The following is an 18,764-nucleotide window of genomic DNA, read 5'->3' as shown; positions in this document are numbered from 1 at the left end:
TCCCTCTCCTCTCCCTCTTTTCAAAGGGGTCAGGGAGAAGACAAAATTCATTTGAACAATTTCAAATCTACATATACTCCATCAGACATTATATACTAATTAGAGTCATTAAATTTCTAGGCAAGCTTTTCTGTGCTTGAAATTACTCTCTTTGGAACAGTGGACTCCCCATTGGAACTCCATCATGTTAAGACAGCACCCATATTATACTTTCATTTTGTTTTTTTGATAGTAACAAAATATCCAGCATCTAAACTCCTTTAGCAGTACACTTTAAAGAGTAGCCAAAACAACACTGAGAAATCCCAGGCAATTTCTACATCAGGATATAACCGCTTTCTTTTCCAAATTTACTCAATAGTCTAGCTAACTTAATAGATCCCAAAACTGACCTCAAGCAGGGTTTCTTGCTGTTACTGTTTACTGCCTTATTTCTACCAAATGTAAGATTTCTACTCACAGACCATAATACCTACCTATTCGGATAATGTGCACAGTGATGTAGATGTCCTTCCTGAGTTCACTGCTACCCAAATCCTGCACAAAATCAGAACTTCATTATTTCTGACCCCTGATCAAAATGTCATTTTTAAACGTCATGATTAAAATGACATTTAAAAAGATATTTCCACATTGCTTTTCTGCCAGTGAAAGTGATAAACAAATTCACTGTTCATTTATACAGCATTAACAAATTAGCGCTTTAACATTTTAAATTGGGGGTCATGCAAAAGTACTCAAAACTAATGTCCTAAAATATGGGCTAGAATATACTATAATGCAGCAAAACTGGACAGTGGAAGGATACAAAAGACTCACTGTGTGCCTTGAATAACAGTGATGCACTAGTGCAGTTCCTAATATTCGCAAAGTACAAAGAGTGCTGGACAAGCAATCTTCTGGGTGTAAAATGTACAAGAAGGAAAAAGGACTAGACCTTCCCTGCAGGGAAAAGGACTGCTACATAAGCACACTTAGAAGTTTAGAAATGAGGTCCACACATTGTCAGAAAAAAGTCAAATTCATACTTAAATAATACATTTCAACCAACCTTTATACTTGATGTTCATAGCAAAATAAGAGCTTAGAACAGCACTGAGACAACTAACAAAATAATAATTTAATCCACCTTTAATTGTAAATACCCAGCACAAAGACAACTGAGAACAGCAAGAACTCACCACAAAGAGAGAACAGTGTCTTTCAGGCTTTTCTGGACACTTTGGCAAACCATTCCTATTCAGTCTTAAAAAAAATCTTTCACTGTAAGAAAACAAATATGACAGATGTTAAACAACAGTACAGCAAATTAGATCTCAGTTTGATCTTATTGCTAGGTGCAATTTTCCTCAAGATGTAAAAGAATGAAATAATTCTTCTTTCTAAAGGCTTTACCATTAACCAATGCAAATGGGAGAGAACAGTGGAAGGGAGGTGACTTGCTCATGCACCTAACAAAATTACTACAAACTCGATACAAAATAAAAGCCTGATTGTAATTGGGAGAAATGATATTTTACATCCTATTACATACAGAATTGTAAACAATAAAATCTATTTGTCCTAAAATTGAAATCAGATGTGTGGCATGTTGGTATTGATTCTTGCTAAACAAGTATTAAGACTACCACACTCAACATTCAACCAATACTTTTTTTCAGAAATAGGAAAATGATCCTAGAGGATATTTTTCCTACCTAATCCTATCAAAATATATCTCAAGACGACAGATTTTACTAGTCTTGTGAAAGTCCTGTAACTTCCAGTAGGGCAAACATTTTCAGAATTCTGTTATGCAATCTACTGTAGGCTGTTAAATGCTGTGGCCAATAATCCTGAGAGCAGAGAGATGCAGGGAATTCTTATTTTATAGTAGGAGAGGGCACAAGACCCTGTTTAAAAAGAAATTACTTTATGAAACATTCCTGTTTGACAGTAGGTCTATTAAGGACAATTTCTCAGTGAACTTGGCACAGCATTCATGGTAAGTTTGTGAAGAACCATATTTTTCCATGTTTTGAATAATTTCCTTCAAGATACACCCTCACAGGAAATGTAAAAATCTTATTTCTGCAGTGAAAGAGGTGTGGAAGATGAAGCAGTGAAGCAGAAATGGTAAAATGGGCAGAAACATTATGCTACTCTTCATCCTCTCGTCCCCAGCCCCAACTAGCCAGACAGTTGAGTCTGGATGCCCTGTAATATTCAAATCAGGAAAAAGAAAAAATCCATTTATTGCAACTAGATTTTATTCTTTTTTTTTTTCCAACTCTTCTGCTTATCCCCGAGGCTAAACATGGTTTACCCTCTTCTGTACCATCCACAGCTTTAAAAATGCAGCTGGAAAATTGCTAGGAATGCAGCTGAATGAGATCCAATTCAGTAAAGACTAATTAAATTTTTATTGCACCAACATTCATCTTGCACAAAATCTGGATCAATCATTCACAGAATCATTCAGGTAGAAAAGGATCTCAGGAGGTCTCTAGTCCAACCTCCTGCTCCAAGTACGGTCAGCTACATGGTCAGACCAGATTGCTCAGGGCTTTATCCAGTCGGTCCCTGAAAACCTCCAATGACGGAGACTCACAGCCTCTGTGGACAGCCTGTTCCAACTCCTGATCATCCTCAAGTTTTTCTTTATATCCAAGAAAGAGTCTGGGTCCTCACAGATATTATTGATCTTCTGCGTATGAACTGGCAGGCCACTGGGGAAGCTCCCCTTCTGCAGGCAGCAGGAGCCCAAGCTCCCTCACAGGGCAAGTGCTCCAGCCACCCACCAGCTTGGCAGCCCTACGCTGACCTCGCTCCGGGTCACTGATGCCTGTTTGTGTCCTGGGCGACCCAAGGCTGGATGCAGGATTCTAGGTGCAGTCTAACAGAGGCTGAGCAGAAGGGGATAATCACTTCCCTTGATATACTGGCCATGTTCTTGTTGACACAGCCCAGGATGCTGGGCTGCTACATTCAAGAACGTGTTTCTTAAGAGCTTTGTCTGAGGAATGCTTTGTTTTAGACATGCCAGCTATCCAGGGTTGGCTGAACCTACAAGTATGTAAACTTTACTGTATTTGTTTTAAAATATTTGTGTCATCTTCAGCTATGCAACTTTTTCACTGGATGGCAGAAAGGGCAGAAACTAAGAAGAATATAATTATTTTCTCAGAAACATTTGTGTTTTAGGATACAGTGATCTTCTGCAGCTTAGGTCTCTACGGAAACTTTAAAACTGAGCTTTTAAAAATATATTCATATAAACATTCTTTAAATCAACAGCAAAATACCATTTTTTTTCCTTTTAAAATGTTTTTCAAAATAATTCTGCCATATAATTTAGATTTAGCTCATTTGTAAGATAAAAAAATACATTAAAAATTCAAGACCTTTGTATTCAGGTCTCACACAAAATTATTGCTTATTAAGTAATAATTATTCATATTACCAGATCAGCTAAGGTTCTAAGACCTCACTGTGCTAGGCACCGTGCAAAAAACAGGTATAAAGACAGTCTCTGCTCCAGCAGTAATAATATAGTTTCTGTGATCTGAAAACAGCAATGCATTTCATATGTGTCAATATAAACTTGACCAATACAAGGCAATTCTGAATTTTACCACCTTACCTACCACCAGTCTGTACAGCTATTTTGTAAGTAATACATATATCTATACCACAGGACATTTCAGTGCATAATTTGTCCTTACAGCAACTACTAGAAATGTTGATTTCATAGTTTCTTGGTAAATGATATTTTTATCTTGCCGTAGATAAGCTGTGTTCATAGTTAACCTATGAACTGGCAAACACTTAACTGGGAGTGTATTATATATTTATTGAAGCTTACATTCTACAGAAATCAAAGGCACATCCTTTGAAAGATTCCTACTCACTATCCACTAGGATAAGAAATTTTCAAGCTCTGCTTACACTCACAGACCATGAGATTATGATTGACAATACAATTAAAAGCCAAGGAGTTTTGTCATGCCACAAAGAAGTGCACTGATTGGAACAGACACGTAATGGTAATGCAGATCTAAATTCCTCATCTGAACCTGACATTTTTGTTTGACTGAAGCATAGGACCTAGGACAACAAATCCAAAAAAATCTTAATCCTTGTTCAGTATTTTGATGTTTCAAAGCAAAATATAGCATCGGTTACAACTCACATTAAAACTATTACTTTAGAACATTACCAGAGGACAAACGCAAGCAGTTAGATTCGTAAGGTTACAAGAAAAAAAAAAATGACATTCAGCATGTGTGTTTATAAACCATTTCAAAGGATTTCTGCAGAGAAAAGCAGATTAGAAAATGGTTGAGGAAAGTAAACAGTCTTCCTAAAACAAAATAAAGATTTAGAATTCTGCAGATATGAAAGCTTGGCTTCAAACATCAGCAAATACTCCAGAGAGTTAAATCTAGGGCTAGGATCTTATTTCACAGCAGTTTTCTCAGCAATCGGTCACACATACATACATACAGCAAATATGCACAGCAGCATCCCAAAGCAGAAATACCTTTCCTTTGTGTTAAGAGCATTTGTTTTTAGTTTAAACTGCACTGAATTTTTATGAGCACCAATCTTGCCACTTAAATATGCTGTATACATTTTAACTCTGCTATTTTCTGACTGAAAATAAGGAAATAACTAATGCTGGAGAGATTAATTTAAGCAGGTCAGCAAGGGATTTTTGTGTTGTAATTTCCCATGTATTACTGAAGTAACAATGTGTTCCAAATCTGCAGGCTTAACAACTGCTTTTAAAAGGAACACAACCACAAACCATTGTATTTTCATAAATGACCCCTATTTCCTTAGTATTAGCAGGAAAACCTTACCAGTCACATGTTACCAGTCTAGATAGATTGCTTGTTCTATGATTTATAAACACAGTATCAAAAAAACAACCAGATTTGTACCACATGGCATACTTTTGCGGTAAAGCTGTCATCAGATAGTCATATTTCTCAGTAAGACTTCCATTTCAGACACCTGTATAAATGTTTTCTACCTAAATACAGGTTAGATTGATTTCTAAAGCAAATAATGAGAGGCAATAAGAGAATATTGTCAAATAATTCACCAACTCCAATCTCTTGCATTCTCGAACACTGTTCACGGAGGTTCAGCGAGAATCTCAAATCTGAATCCACCACGGTAACACCTAAAGGTACACTGACTTCACAAAATCGACATCAAATGCAAAGTGTTACTCTGGCACTTCATGACAAAATGCACAGAAATGTGGTACACCATGTTGTAAGTGACCGAAGGAAACATGTAGCCTTAAAGTGCATTCTTCAAAGAATAACTGAATAAGTGTGCCTACATGACTTAGCAGCACAAGCTGTTCTACAAGTCAATCCCTGTATTTTAACTCTATTATGTACTTATGAAAACCTCATTTGTTATCTCTCACTATAAGATAACTATCAAAGAGCAAATGGTGAAGAGGTAGAGATAAGGAAGAACAAGTATTATAAAATAAGATTACATGATTTCAGATGATGATCAAAGCACTGACACTAACTAAAATAAATTAAACAAAAAAAATTATGATGCTATACGGAAGCTTATCTTCATGTTTCCTCCCATGCTGACAACATGGGCTACCTGTACAGTTACTAAGGAATGAAGGGAAAGGGAAAAAAAGAGAGGGGGAGGTGAGAGGGGAGGGCAAGAAAAACAGTTCTGTATTTATCTAAGTTGAGCTCCCAATCTCATTTTCCCCTATCTCTTTATTAACTGAAGACAGCCTTAAGAAATTGCTTTTGTGATACCCTCTACAGTATTTTAGATACTTGCAACTGTATTTTAACTGAAGGGTGGCATTATACATTCCTTGAGAAGAGCAACAAGTTACTTAGGAAACAATTTTCAAAGAGTCAGAGGAAAGAAATACTGTTTTACAAGACAAAAAGCACACTGAAATCTATCATCAGGTATTTACAACTAAAGAAACGACATATACTAGAAGCTGGAGCTCTCACTAATAGTGAGCTTAGCCTGCCACCATGGATAAAGATTTTGCAGCATCGTATTATCAGTACACAGACCTACAGATCCTTTAAGCTGAATTACAGGCTTGATTATTATCCTAGTGACTGACTGAGATAACAGCATGGACAGAAGCAGATTTGCAGTGTCTTACCCCAAAGACGGAAATCAAACTTGAAGAGAGCAGAACGAATTGGTAGAAGTGACTGGAAACAGTAACATTTAAGAATATTCCCTTCTCTCCAACAGCACATTGAGTCCTATGGATTCATCACTATCTGGGGGTTTATAACAGGAACTCTGTACTGTTTTGTGCAGATCCTGACATGCCTTTTGTCAGCACCCCCTGCAACTGCAGTGTGTTCTCATTAAGATGATCTCTAAGCCCACCAGAATGTCACTAGTGCTGAACACATTTCATCATTACCTAAATCTGTCACAAACACGTCACGGCTGGTGCACATATCCCTACACTAATATCTTGCTGTCTTCTGAATGCAACTAATCTTTTAAGCTGCAAATGGTAAAACACCAGCTACAAGAGAGGCCACACTTTGCAGTGTCCTCATCATGGCAATTAAAATTACTGAAGGTTCCTTCCTGTTATTTTTCAGTTTTAACAACACAAACATTAAGACGGCAACTTGTTAAAGGCCACAAAACCCCTAATCCAGACTATACGTTTGTCTTGCTTGGGTTGGTTTATCAGCTTTAAACAAGTGTGTATCTACACAAGATCACAGCAAAGATCTATATAAGCTAGCCTCCTTTCTCCAACAAATAGGAGATATTTGGGAAAGAATCTTTAAAAGGTAGATACTTACTTTTTTTTCTACTGAATATCGGCATTCCTGAGAGCAACTGACCTATGTGATGAAACATTCATAAATAATTTACCTAAATGAAAACTGAAACTTCAGCCTCTTACTATCTATCTGACGAGTATTAAGGGTCAAGCTATTATTGTTACAGCGAGTGGGTCTCTTACTCTTCTTTTGGAGGTCTTTTGCTTTGTAAAAAAACAAATGAAAGTGTGATTAATAGGGTAAACTGATCAAATAAGCCAGCATTTAGTGTTCTGACCTCTGACGTGGAGAAACTCCACAGCAGGAAGTTTAACTTCGTAATCTCAAGCAAAACACTATTATTCACTTGAGCCACATGGGGATCCTTTACATTTCCGGTCTGGAGCAATTCATCTGACTGGGACTAAGAAGCCACTTTTTTTCCCCCGATCTCCGCCGACTCCTCCTACTCCAGGATTTCTCCTAGTTCTAGGATGCCAGCAGAGGAAAAGCCCCATGGCTTCTCCTACTACTTTACACTACTACTGCCAAGAAAAAGGTGAATGGGACAATGGACTGCATATACTCCTGCATGCATGAATCTTTCTGCTCTCAAAGAATAACTGGAAATACTGAGGCACATATTCCGAAGGGAAGCATTTGAAGTTACTGGAAGCCCAGGTTTCCCTTTTAAGCTATTATTTATAACCCTCTGTTAACGTCCAATCACAATCACACCAAACATTCTTGCCCACAAGCGTAAATTACCAGGTGTCTTGTCTTAAACAAAGCCAAAAATGAAATAATTAAGTCTGCTTAGGTATATAAACTTTTTTTTTAAAAAGTAACTACATTCAGAAGGGTACACACCAAGTTACTCAGCTAACAAGAGATTTTTATCCCAAATGAGTAACAATTGTTAAATAGAGCAGCGTCCCCTCTTGTGCCAAAGTGACCTTTACATCGCTGTCAAAGCATTTCAACACTCTGCTGAAGTCAGGACTATCTCCTGAATGAAAAGGAAGTAAATAAAACTAGGCTGTCTTCTCCTCTATGTTGTTTCAAGGAGGGACAAGACAGAGTAATAAGTGACTAAACTAGAATGGAGGACTCCAAAAGAAGTCCTCCAAAAGAAGAATTAACTAGGAAAGCTAATATGCTTCATCTCCCCTTCATCTATGAGGTATAGACATATATGCAATTCAAGATATATATGTAATTCACTGTGGCATACTTTAATACTGCACAAGATGAGAAATCTTTGTGTACATTACACAAAGAGAATTTAAGATAACACTGAACTTCCCTATGCTTTGATCCAGGAATAGCACAGACTATGCTTTTGTGGAAAACGTTGCCCTGAGCCAGGTACTCTATTGGTTTTGGTTCCAACAGATTGCTCCCTCTCCACAGATAGCAGAAACTGCCATCTCCTTTAGCTCAGATCCCTGCCAGCACAGTAGAAACACTCACCTGGAGAAAGTCAGGATCCAAGGCTGCTTCAAGGCAGAAGGAGTCTATCAATAACGTGGAGGTATTTGAGTAACAATTTCCAAGAACTGAATTAACAAGGTGAAAGTTACACGTGCTAAAATACAGAATTTTAAGGGGAAAGAGAGTATAAGTCTATCACTTAGCTAGACTAAAAATTATAAGAAGCACCTATATTGTCTGCAGCACATGACACAGTATTGTATTGAGCATACCCTCATGCGCATATCTTTCTTCAAAAAAAACCCAAAACTTACGTTGCTGAAAAATAACAAACAGTCCAGTCTGAACTGTGCCTCTCTAGTAAGTGTTCGCTCTTTCGTCCAGTAATTCTCTGCTATTGGGATCAGTAATTTAGTCTAATATAAAATAAATCTTTATATAAAATTTTTATAAATATAAAATATATCTTTAAGCAACTGAAAAAGCATATTCTCCTGTATTTCCCCAGAATTATATTAATTCTGGTAGCTAAAGGTGGAAGCAAATCCCTGAGTATGCAGGATCACTTATTAACAAACCCTCTCAATTTCCATGACGTTCAAGAACATAACACTTAGATATCTAATATCATATATTATATGCACATGAGCAGAAAATGCAAATATCAACTACTGTATGTGTGCACATGTGTACACACACATAAGAACACACAAACATTCACTCTAGTCTTTTTATTTCAAATATTGCACCATCTAAGCTGCTTTCCAAATCCGGTTTTAAACTGTTCTCCTCACCATTCCCCAATAGTGATTTGTTCTCTTATCTGTAGTTAAGAGAGATAAAACTAAAGAATCGTGTGTCTCAAAAGAACAGCAGATGCGCTCATGGTATACAACAAAAGTCCAAAATAACATCTCTAACACGGTACGCCTGCCTTGATGATCATGCTACAAAAAGAACCAGAAAGAAGCTGAAATCAACTAACTGGTGGTTCTACATTGAAAATTCTGTAACTATCGCATAAAGGCTGCACAGAGACGGCTGTGTTACCTGGTTCTTCACAGAAGTGTACTTGGCATATTCCTCCCCACCTTCCCTCTCCACTAGGTCCTGTAACTGCCATGCTACAACCCCTCTTTCCTCACCTGCCTTGAAGGTCCAAACAATTACACCTAAAAAGCTGCTCCCCAAAACAGCGAGAGGCAAATTCTTCATTAGTCAGAAGGACATTCATACAGGATACTTCACCTGTCCTTTTTTTAATAACTCCTGTTGTCTTGGACTGAATACACACCCTACATTTTCACAAATGCACTTCCCATCTCCTTTGCTGTCTAGTGCTAAACATTATTGTGAAACAACAGAGTTTAAACATTTGAGTCTCCTGCGCTTAGAGTGCCAATGTCAGGAGCACTCATCTTGAGTAAACCAGATGCTGAAACTCAGGTGTAGTTTAACTCATTATCTTTCATGCTTAAAGTAACAGCTTCTCTGACTCTGTGCTCAAGAGAGGCCACAGAGACAAGTTCTTGGGCTGTAAAGATGAAAGACAACTTGGTTTCTCAGTAGTAAGCCTGCTGGTTAATGGAAATGTATTATCAACTGGATTCGAAAGCTTTCTTACTATTGCTCTGACTGCCGACAACAAACAATAGTTGTGTAAACTTCAGTGAGAGGGATGGCTAAAAGTTTGCGTTCTTAGGTAGGACAGAGCAATCTCAGGCTTGGGAATGCTGAGGGAAGTTGTGAAAAAATGTCTTTAAGCATTTTCCTATCCCCAAATCCTTTCAGATTTTCACAGAATAAGGAGTGGGATGGTACTGGGTATTTCTTTTTTAAAGGGGAAAAAAACAACTTCATTATCCTTTCTCCTGAAAAAAATTAAAGAAATAAAATAGAATGCAAAGAAGTAAGTATGTTGATAAACAAAATGCAGATTCCAGCTTTCAGCAAATGTTCATATAAATCAATTTAAGGTAATAGTGGAAATGAAATAAGAAAAATGTAAAAAGGTTAATTTTGTATATGAATGTCACTAAAAAGCTGAAGTTGAGAGTACAAAGGAAGGGTAAACTGCTTATGCTTTGACATGGTCCGGAGAAGACACAGTCTTTAAGCATATAACCAAAAGCTCACAAAACAGAAAATGCTAAAATGGCTTGCTTTTGTTGGCCTTGGATAAACAGTCTATTCCTGTTTGTGATGCTTAAGAATCTGTGTTCATTTGAGGGCAGTACAATCATTACAAACAAGGTTGTTCAAGGTGATGGGAAAAGGAGGATTAACATGCCAACTTATCTCTGCTCTTCACACAGATGGGGCCAGAAGCATCAATCATTGGTGATAAGACATTCATATCATATTGACACAGACACACAGTATACATCAACAAACAGAAAATCTCACCACATTCCATCTTTCTGAAGCGTTGCCTTAAAATTGTCTTATTAATAGCATTGCTATTTGAAAAAATGATAAGATTAAGAAAATGGTTTAGAATAGAATACTACACAAGAGCTGTATGTCACATTTGCAGATTTAAGAAAAATCATTTCTATGTTCTACAGCAATATGTGGGCATAGCACACAGAGGCACAAGCACTGCACAGAGGTAAAGGTCAGCAAAGCAACTGGGACTGGGGCAGGTGATGGAGCCACATTCTCATTCATGCTGATCAATGCCCAAACCAGAGCCCACTAGGCTGAACCAGCATAGGTAGCATGTTTAACACCCTCCGTCCTCTTTTTCATATTGCACCCCTGAGATGACAGCTGCCTGTGTCTTCAAATTTTTATAAAGAACAGTCAAGATTTCTGAATAACAATGTGCTATGAATTTAAATTTGGTCTTGCCATAACTGCACTGGAAAGGTAAATGTCCTGTGAGAACAGGACACTGGGATGTTTGATTTTCGGAAAGCAGTCATCTGGTAAATAAATACGATAATAACAATCTCATGTTACCTTACCATTTATCTTCAGGCTTTCTACAGCAATTATCTAAAGTATTTAAGCTCTTCTGATCCACAGTTCAAGAGCTGGCAGCACAATTCCCCCCACAAAGACACCAACACAATTCCAACAAAACTCAGTATTTGGTTTTGCCTGTCTAATGTCTAATCAATATTTTGGAAGAACCTACCTAACATCATTTGCAGCCACTTTGTTCTTACTAAATTAACAGCTTCTGCAACCAACTTCTCATATGTTTGTATATCAAACTGTAACTTTCAAGCAATTCAGTAATTTGAAGAATAAGATAGAAGCATTAATATCTAGAAGAAAACCCACATACTAACTTCATTAAAATGCATTTTTTATATATATATATATATATAAAATATATAAAAATACAGTGTTCTCTTGAACAGTCTCTTAAATATAAGCAATTAAAGCCTGGTAATTGATACTTGTCACTTATACAGTTTGAAGACAATATTATACTTATGGAAACCAAGTCACGGAGAAGCTAAGAGCCTTACAGGTATCTGACAAGGCTGAGCTGTATCTTTCCACAGACAAACCCCAGATCTTTTTCTTCTGCTCTTGCTATATTTATCGTACCATATTTTTTTAATGAAGAGTGTATACAATGATTTACCTACACAAACATAGTGGGGGGTTTTGCTGTCGATGAGGGGTTTTTTTTGGTAACAGTAGAATATTCTGGTGACTAGAAATAAAGTTAACTGAGTCTCAGTCAATAATGTACATTGTCTGGAGAACAATTAATTTGTCACTTTGTTCCTTGCTACTCGTTAAACCAATTCTAATAAAAGCTGATAAGCTAAATCTTTCCAGGATCTGATTTAAAAAAAACAATGTATTTCTGATTAAAGGATTGGTGCTCTCAAGAGCTCCAGTGTAAATGGGCCCTCTAGCTACACTAAAGTCATCACTGCTGCAACAAACTGCTGCACTTGGTAAGTGACATGAGTACATGTGGGGAAAAAGCACATACTAGCATATGTCTTTTTATTTCTCTGAATAAATCTGCCACTACAATGTGGTAACTGTGTAATCTGTTAAAATACATACGATATACGCCTTGTGATTTAACTGCAGGAGAAGAGGTTCGCTTAGTTCATTTTTAGTTCATTTTTGTGCTGCTATGAGAAGAAAATATCCCTAAAACAAACTGAAACATCACCACACTCTTTGGCACTCTAAATGCAGGGAACCTAAGCATCTTCATACTCAAGACTTTACTGCACAGAACCTGCCAATAATTTCTAAGGAATGGAAAATCTCAAAGATTTCATGAATCTCAAATGACTAATTACAACATAGACTTCTACATTGACTAATAAAAGGATTCAGAACACAAGATTATTTCACTCCATTGCAGTGTTGAATATACATGTTTCCAGTCTTCCCTTAAAGTTCTAAAAACGTCTTGTCTGGACTCCCAGTGGATCTTGGTATAGTATGTTTGAGAGAATACACTTTTGAATCAAAGATATTGCACAATACATCAGCAACTGAACTGGAAGACAAACAACACTACAACAGTGTACACTTAAAACTGACTGTATACTAGGATCCTTATAGTGTAGTTAGTTCTACAAACTAAACTTTAATTAAGATAGCCTTTTACTTTTTTTTAGAATAAAAAACCTGAGCAGAAATAAAAAACTAAGAAGAATGTAAGATTAGAAGTTACAGTAGTACACAAAACAAAGACTTTAACTAGGACAAATTGCATGGTTGTATAGGGCCACTAAAGCAGTGCCGTTCACAAGCTTGCACTAACTACCCAACGCAGGGACACTGGCCATTCTAAGGCACAGGGAGCTGTAGGCAGATGGAACTATATGCAAGAAACCACCAAGGAAAACTCATAGGAGTCATCAGTGGATAACTTGAACTGTTCATTGTTAATTCAAGTGATAACAAGTATTATTCCTAGCAGTTAGTAAGCTAGAAAATACATAATGTGTACACACAGTCGAGTGAAAGGAATATGAACCAATTAAGCAGAAAATGAATGACTTACAACTGCAGTTTGATGCATCAAATGTATAAGCATGCCATCAGATTCAAATACTTCAATACCAAGAACAAAATTCGACAGTTTTCTTATTTCCATACTTGCTTTTCCAAAAATGTAGTATGAAATGTTTGTGTCCAAGAAAATGGGAGTTTTTTGAAGTGTGAAAACACACATTAATATAATTATATATATATACATAAACACTCTGCAAAGTAATATTACTACTGTGGATTAATAATAATAATGCTATAAATAAATCCACATTTTAGTATTACATCTACTTTAATATAGCAGAACTGATGTTATTGTTGACACCAACAAAATTAGAAATATTTATTTTTAGTAGGAATTTCCATCAACAAATAGCCTTGAGAAAAGTACTATCCCAGACCTATTAAAACAAATGGCAGGATTCCTATTAACAGCAAGGCAGTGATCCCAAACAAAAGAACATTTATCCATTGCCTACTGAAGTCAATAGAAAGATCTCTGTTGCCCAAAGTGGATGTTGATCACTAAGTTAGCTACAACCAATCTAGAGAAATCCTCAGTTATTAAGTTTGAGGGTCGAAAAACTACCATCCACTGAATTTTTGTCATTAGCTGACATCAGATTTCTTTGGGCAAGTTGAAAAATCCCATTTCTACACCTCAGTTTCCCACATCTCACCTGAAAAACATATTATCTAATTCTTTGTAGATGTTCTGAATATTGTCAGTATTTGTCCATGCTGTTAAGATGAAAAATTATTTACTTGAGAATAATGTAATTATAATTTTTCCTTTTATATTCCAAGCACTAAAAGAATGGTAAGATATATTATAAAAATCAGAAAAAATGGTTTCAATGGTTTTATGGGTTTAATTTCCATTTCCTACTCGTTTTAATAGATAAAACACTAGAAAGGCACTGTTAGGTCACATATCATGAGAGGATTAATTTCTCTGTTAAATTAGAACAGTATCCCTTAAACATGTACATTGCCTACTACAACCATAATGAAAAAGTCACACAGACAATGATTTCTTTATCAACAGTACATTTTCAATATATCCTGAAACAACAGTAGTAATTTGCATATATCAGTTTTGCACATATCAGGTATTTTTCATTCACCTACTCTAAATTCTTTGCAAACATTGTAAGAGCAAATTCACAGTGCTTCTCCTTACAGATTCCCCTCTGAGGATCTAATTGCTAGAAGTCAGATATCTAATATTAAGTATCTATATCATTTATGAATCTAGCATCAACTCCTTCTCTGAATTTGAAGTCTCAAACCTTAATGAGATCCAAAATAGTCGCATAAAAAACAGGAGAGAAATAGGATGGATTCAGCTCAAAACTACTTCAGGGTATGCTGAACAGCTCTTTAATCAATACACTCTATGGATTCTAAAGAGCTATTCAACATACCCTAAAGTAGACACTAACATTTCATCAGCTGAATCACTTTCTAGGCTTCACTGACTATAACTAGATCTCCATGAACTGTAACAGGAACCAAGACATGTAATTCACAAAGAGACCTTAAGTTAAGATGTCTTTGAAGCTGAATTCCAGTCTTTAAGTCTAAGATGCTAAGCACTGGCATATTTCTTAAACTTGGCATCTCACTCACGACTACAGGAAGAGTCCTCCACCTACTCAGACCCAGAGACTGAAAGCATCCCTTCCCCTGCCCCAAGGATGGACTACCTGTTCTTCCAGGACCAGTTCTTTTCTAATGAAGCACAATTAGAGAAAGAAAAAGTGATGGTGGGCACATACTCATTTAAATACAGAGTGTGCAGTGAGCATTTGGGGTTTTTTTGTCTGTTTGTTCATTTTAAGAGGAACAAGGGGATGTGTTGGTGAAGAGAATTATATTAATTGCTTGGACCTTTCTCTAAGAAAAGAAAGACCCATGCTCAGTTTCCTACTCTGCCTTCAAATATTCAAACCCACATTTCCTACCACCCAGGGAGTACAGATTGTCTCTTATTAGCTAGAGCAATCACCACTAAGATATTGTAGAAAGTGTGAAAGGAACTCCATCAATTACTACTCCCTTATTCCTCTTCTGGTTGTCTCTTCAAAGACAAGCAGTGACCAATATTGCATTCCATTAGAATCCAACCCTGCCAGGAATACATATTGAACTTAGTTCCTGGGAGCTTTTCCAGAAAAGAAATAAAAAGGGGGAGAGGGGGGGAGGAAAAAAAAAAAGAAAGGAAGGAAGGAAGAAAGCAAGCAAGCAAGCAAGCAACCCCCCCCACACACACCTGTGTGCTGATATTTAGAATCAAGGTTTGGATTTTCAATATCTAAACTTCACTCTACATTATATACAAACAGTTCTTTGAATCTGGCATTAACATTTCATGAATTTATATTTTTGTATGAGACACTCAATTCTAGTCCCACTAAGTCAAATACAAAAACTGTTAACACATTCTGATTTCTGCTTATAAGCTTGATTTGACTCAGTTGCTATGGTATGCTTTTTTCAGAGGGAATCTTTAGCTGCAGCAGCAGAAAAAAATCTTTCATTACCTTTCATTGTTCAATGGCTATTCCATAAATCTTGTCAGTTCTAAACATGAAGAAAACTACAACTTTACTGTGACCTAAGGACAAACTTATTTTTGCACTTTTATATAATATTAAAACATACATTCCCAATGTTATCAAGCATCTTTTGTTTTCAAAGCTCAGACTTTTGCATAAGGTAACATTAACCACATTATTATCAATAATAGCAATAACTTGGATAATTTCAAAATAAAGGAAGATAAAGATCAAACCCTTTCAAAGCTATTCTAGATTTCATTAGATTAGAAAAAAAACAACAGCTGCAAATTCTGCAAAGTGACTATCACAAGATCAAATTGTTTCATGCATAGAAGTAAAAATGACATTGTCTTATCTGTAATATTTAAATACTCAGTTAATGAAAACTTTCCTTACAACCTGTGCAGGAATATACAGCTAGATAGAGCAATACCTGTGAGCTTCTACTTAACATTATGCATTCAAATAGCCTAATTAAAACAAGCAGAATTGCACACCTGAGGAAAGCTTAGTACATGTATAGTGGTTGCAGAACTGAAATGTGAGGTAAAAACCAACAAAGCCCAAAGAAATAAAAAACCCAAGAAGTCTAATACCATAATCAACAAATTGAAGCAATTCATTTCAAGTTACGTATGTTCATATTCTTCTATTCTTAATCAAAGATCTTTGTGTTTCAGGAAGTGAATTAACATGTTTAGTTCCTTAACTGCATCTGTGCTATTAACAAGAGTTTCATCTATTATTTTCATTGTATTTTTCTAGTGGACCACAACTCACAAGACAGTTACTCAGGAATGCAACAGACAAATCACACAGCTAGTTGTGACAGACCTTAAGGCATTGCTATGCACAGCTCTTTGACCCACCATCTCACCAGAAATCAGCAGAGTAGTATGCAATGTTGCAGTTCAGAACTTGGCATACTATTGCCAGTAGGCTGGGGCTTTTATGGCAATGCCTGTACTGCAGTAGCTGAGGAGCACGCACACAGTCTTCTCACACACCTCCCTTCTGAGAGAGGCTGTTTATTTCAGCTGTAGCAAGGGCCTAAAGACCTCTGAAATATCTTGTCAATCTGTATTAAATGAAAAATGTATCTCATACCATATCGCTGTGCACACAATATGTATGCAAGACTCCAGACTTGCTTACATGGTCTAGGAAAAACACACAAATTTCCAGCTTGGACACTTTTGCATTCCAGTTAATCCTGTTATACAGATACGTCTTATATTTCATTTGTTCTTGTGAAAACTCTATTGGTTTTAGTTTTTTCAGCGTGTTGAGGAATTTCTGCTCATTTCTTGCCGGGTTTCTTTGGGGAGAGAAAAGGAGGGTGTTTTACAGATGGTAGCAAACTGCCTTCACAAAGTTCATCTTGTTATTCCTCCCTTGCTCTGAAGGCAGTTTGGATTCATGACAACATGCTGCTTCAAGGTTTGTCGGTAATGGGATGAGGAAGTTCACACATAATAAGGCAGCTGCAAACACACACTGGAGTCAGGAATCAATAACTAAGGTCAGACCACAGCAAGCATGTGACAAACAGCTCTAGAATTTGTGCTTTCATGTGAACATGAAATCCAATCCATTTGCTTTCATACCACCACTACTGCCATAACCTTGTTTTCAGCAATCCATAACACCCAAATTGTTTTCTGTCAAGGTCCATCCTCAGAAACAACAGTAAACTGTTTTTTGGTGACTAACGTTCAAAGTGTAGCTCTGAATCAAATGTCAGTATTTAGCAGCTGTTATCCTAGTTGCTTATGATTTCATTAACAATAAAAATGATTTTTTGTCAAATTAGATGAACAACAAACACTATATTAGAATCTACAAGGCAGCACATTTTTGTGCCTTCAGTCAAAGTAGCAGCTAGTTATCTTGCCCATCTACAAACCACAGACATTTTGTCCAATTTCAACCAATTTCCCCGTGGGCCTCCAAATTCCTATTGCCATATATAAAAAGACAATTATTACAAATCTTTGGTTTTGTATGCATTTGGAGTAACACTTATTACCCTATTAGGCTCAGAGAAGTGGCTTATATTTCTTTCAGTGCATTTGTGAGCTGTCTCATCTAAAGTGTTTTTTTGCTTCAAAGCAAGTCTTCCATTCTTTCAATGGCCAGTCTTAAAGCACAACAAAGATGTTTGCTGCCTCCCAAATATATTCTTTCTACAGCGAGGAAAGCAGAAAAGAGTATAGTGACTATCAGCAGCAGATTCCGAGTGGGAGCCTTCAAGCCAGCCTCCCACCACCAGTGCACAAGCATTTAGTGCTGGTATGGCTGGTTCAATCTTCTTGACCTATTTCTCAAATGGAACTTGTATGGCTCTTCCACTAACCTCACTCTCCTCCTGTGCTCATATTTACTAAGCATATAACAGTTCCACTCCTGTTCACTCCCAGGTCCTCTCTCTTGGCCAGAGACATGCTGGTAATAGAGGTAACTACTGAACATCTAAAAATTAAAAGATTATGAGGGCTTGTTCAGTATTTCAGCTTTAGGACAAACAAAAAGAATGGTTAGAGGATCAGCTCCCAGCTGAAAGAGGCCAAAAAACCTAAATGAATTTGAAATCAGGATTAATTGCTTCACTATAGAACAGGTTCTTCCTCATTGAACTGCAGGCTCCCATTATAAAAAGATTCTTAATTCACTGACTGAGGGCAGCCTTCCAATCTCGTGTACCTAGGAGAATTCATCTTTTTAAATGTTACAGAGGAAGCAACAGTTCCAGTTGCTGGAAATTCAACAGTTTTGAATGTGCACTGACTAGGTGAGAAGAAAATAGATGTTGAAAAATGATCTTTGGGTCACAGAACTAATATCCACTTGTATGCATACATGTATACACGTTCCCACACAGAAACAAAACTGAGAATTGAAACAGGTAAACAAGGGGGAGAAAAAAAAATTATTTAAACCTAGAATGGAACAACAAACTATTAAGTATAACTGAATTACAAAAAGCATCAAAAAA

General features: G+C 36.7%; 1 protein-coding gene across 1 annotated transcript in view; it reads right to left on the bottom strand.

Annotated features, from left to right (window-relative positions):
- Nucleotides 1-18,764, bottom strand: part of DOCK4 (dedicator of cytokinesis 4) — a 176,636-nt gene that overhangs the window by 135,547 nt on the left and 22,325 nt on the right. The window contains exons 9-10 of the mRNA XM_026055109.1: nucleotides 1,182-1,263; nucleotides 477-537 (exon numbers count right to left, since the gene is read on the bottom strand). Coding sequence (XP_025910894.1) covers nucleotides 477-537; nucleotides 1,182-1,263 — 143 coding nt within the window. The remainder of the gene's footprint in view (nucleotides 1-476; nucleotides 538-1,181; nucleotides 1,264-18,764) is intronic.

This window comes from Apteryx rowi, unplaced genomic scaffold (assembly GCF_003343035.1).
Source record: "Apteryx rowi isolate R43461 unplaced genomic scaffold, aptRow1 scaffold_984, whole genome shotgun sequence".
In the NCBI taxonomy this organism is placed as follows: domain Eukaryota; kingdom Metazoa; phylum Chordata; class Aves; order Apterygiformes; family Apterygidae; genus Apteryx; species Apteryx rowi.
Note: the sequence above shows the minus strand (reverse complement) of the source record. Positions and strands in the feature narration are given on the sequence as shown.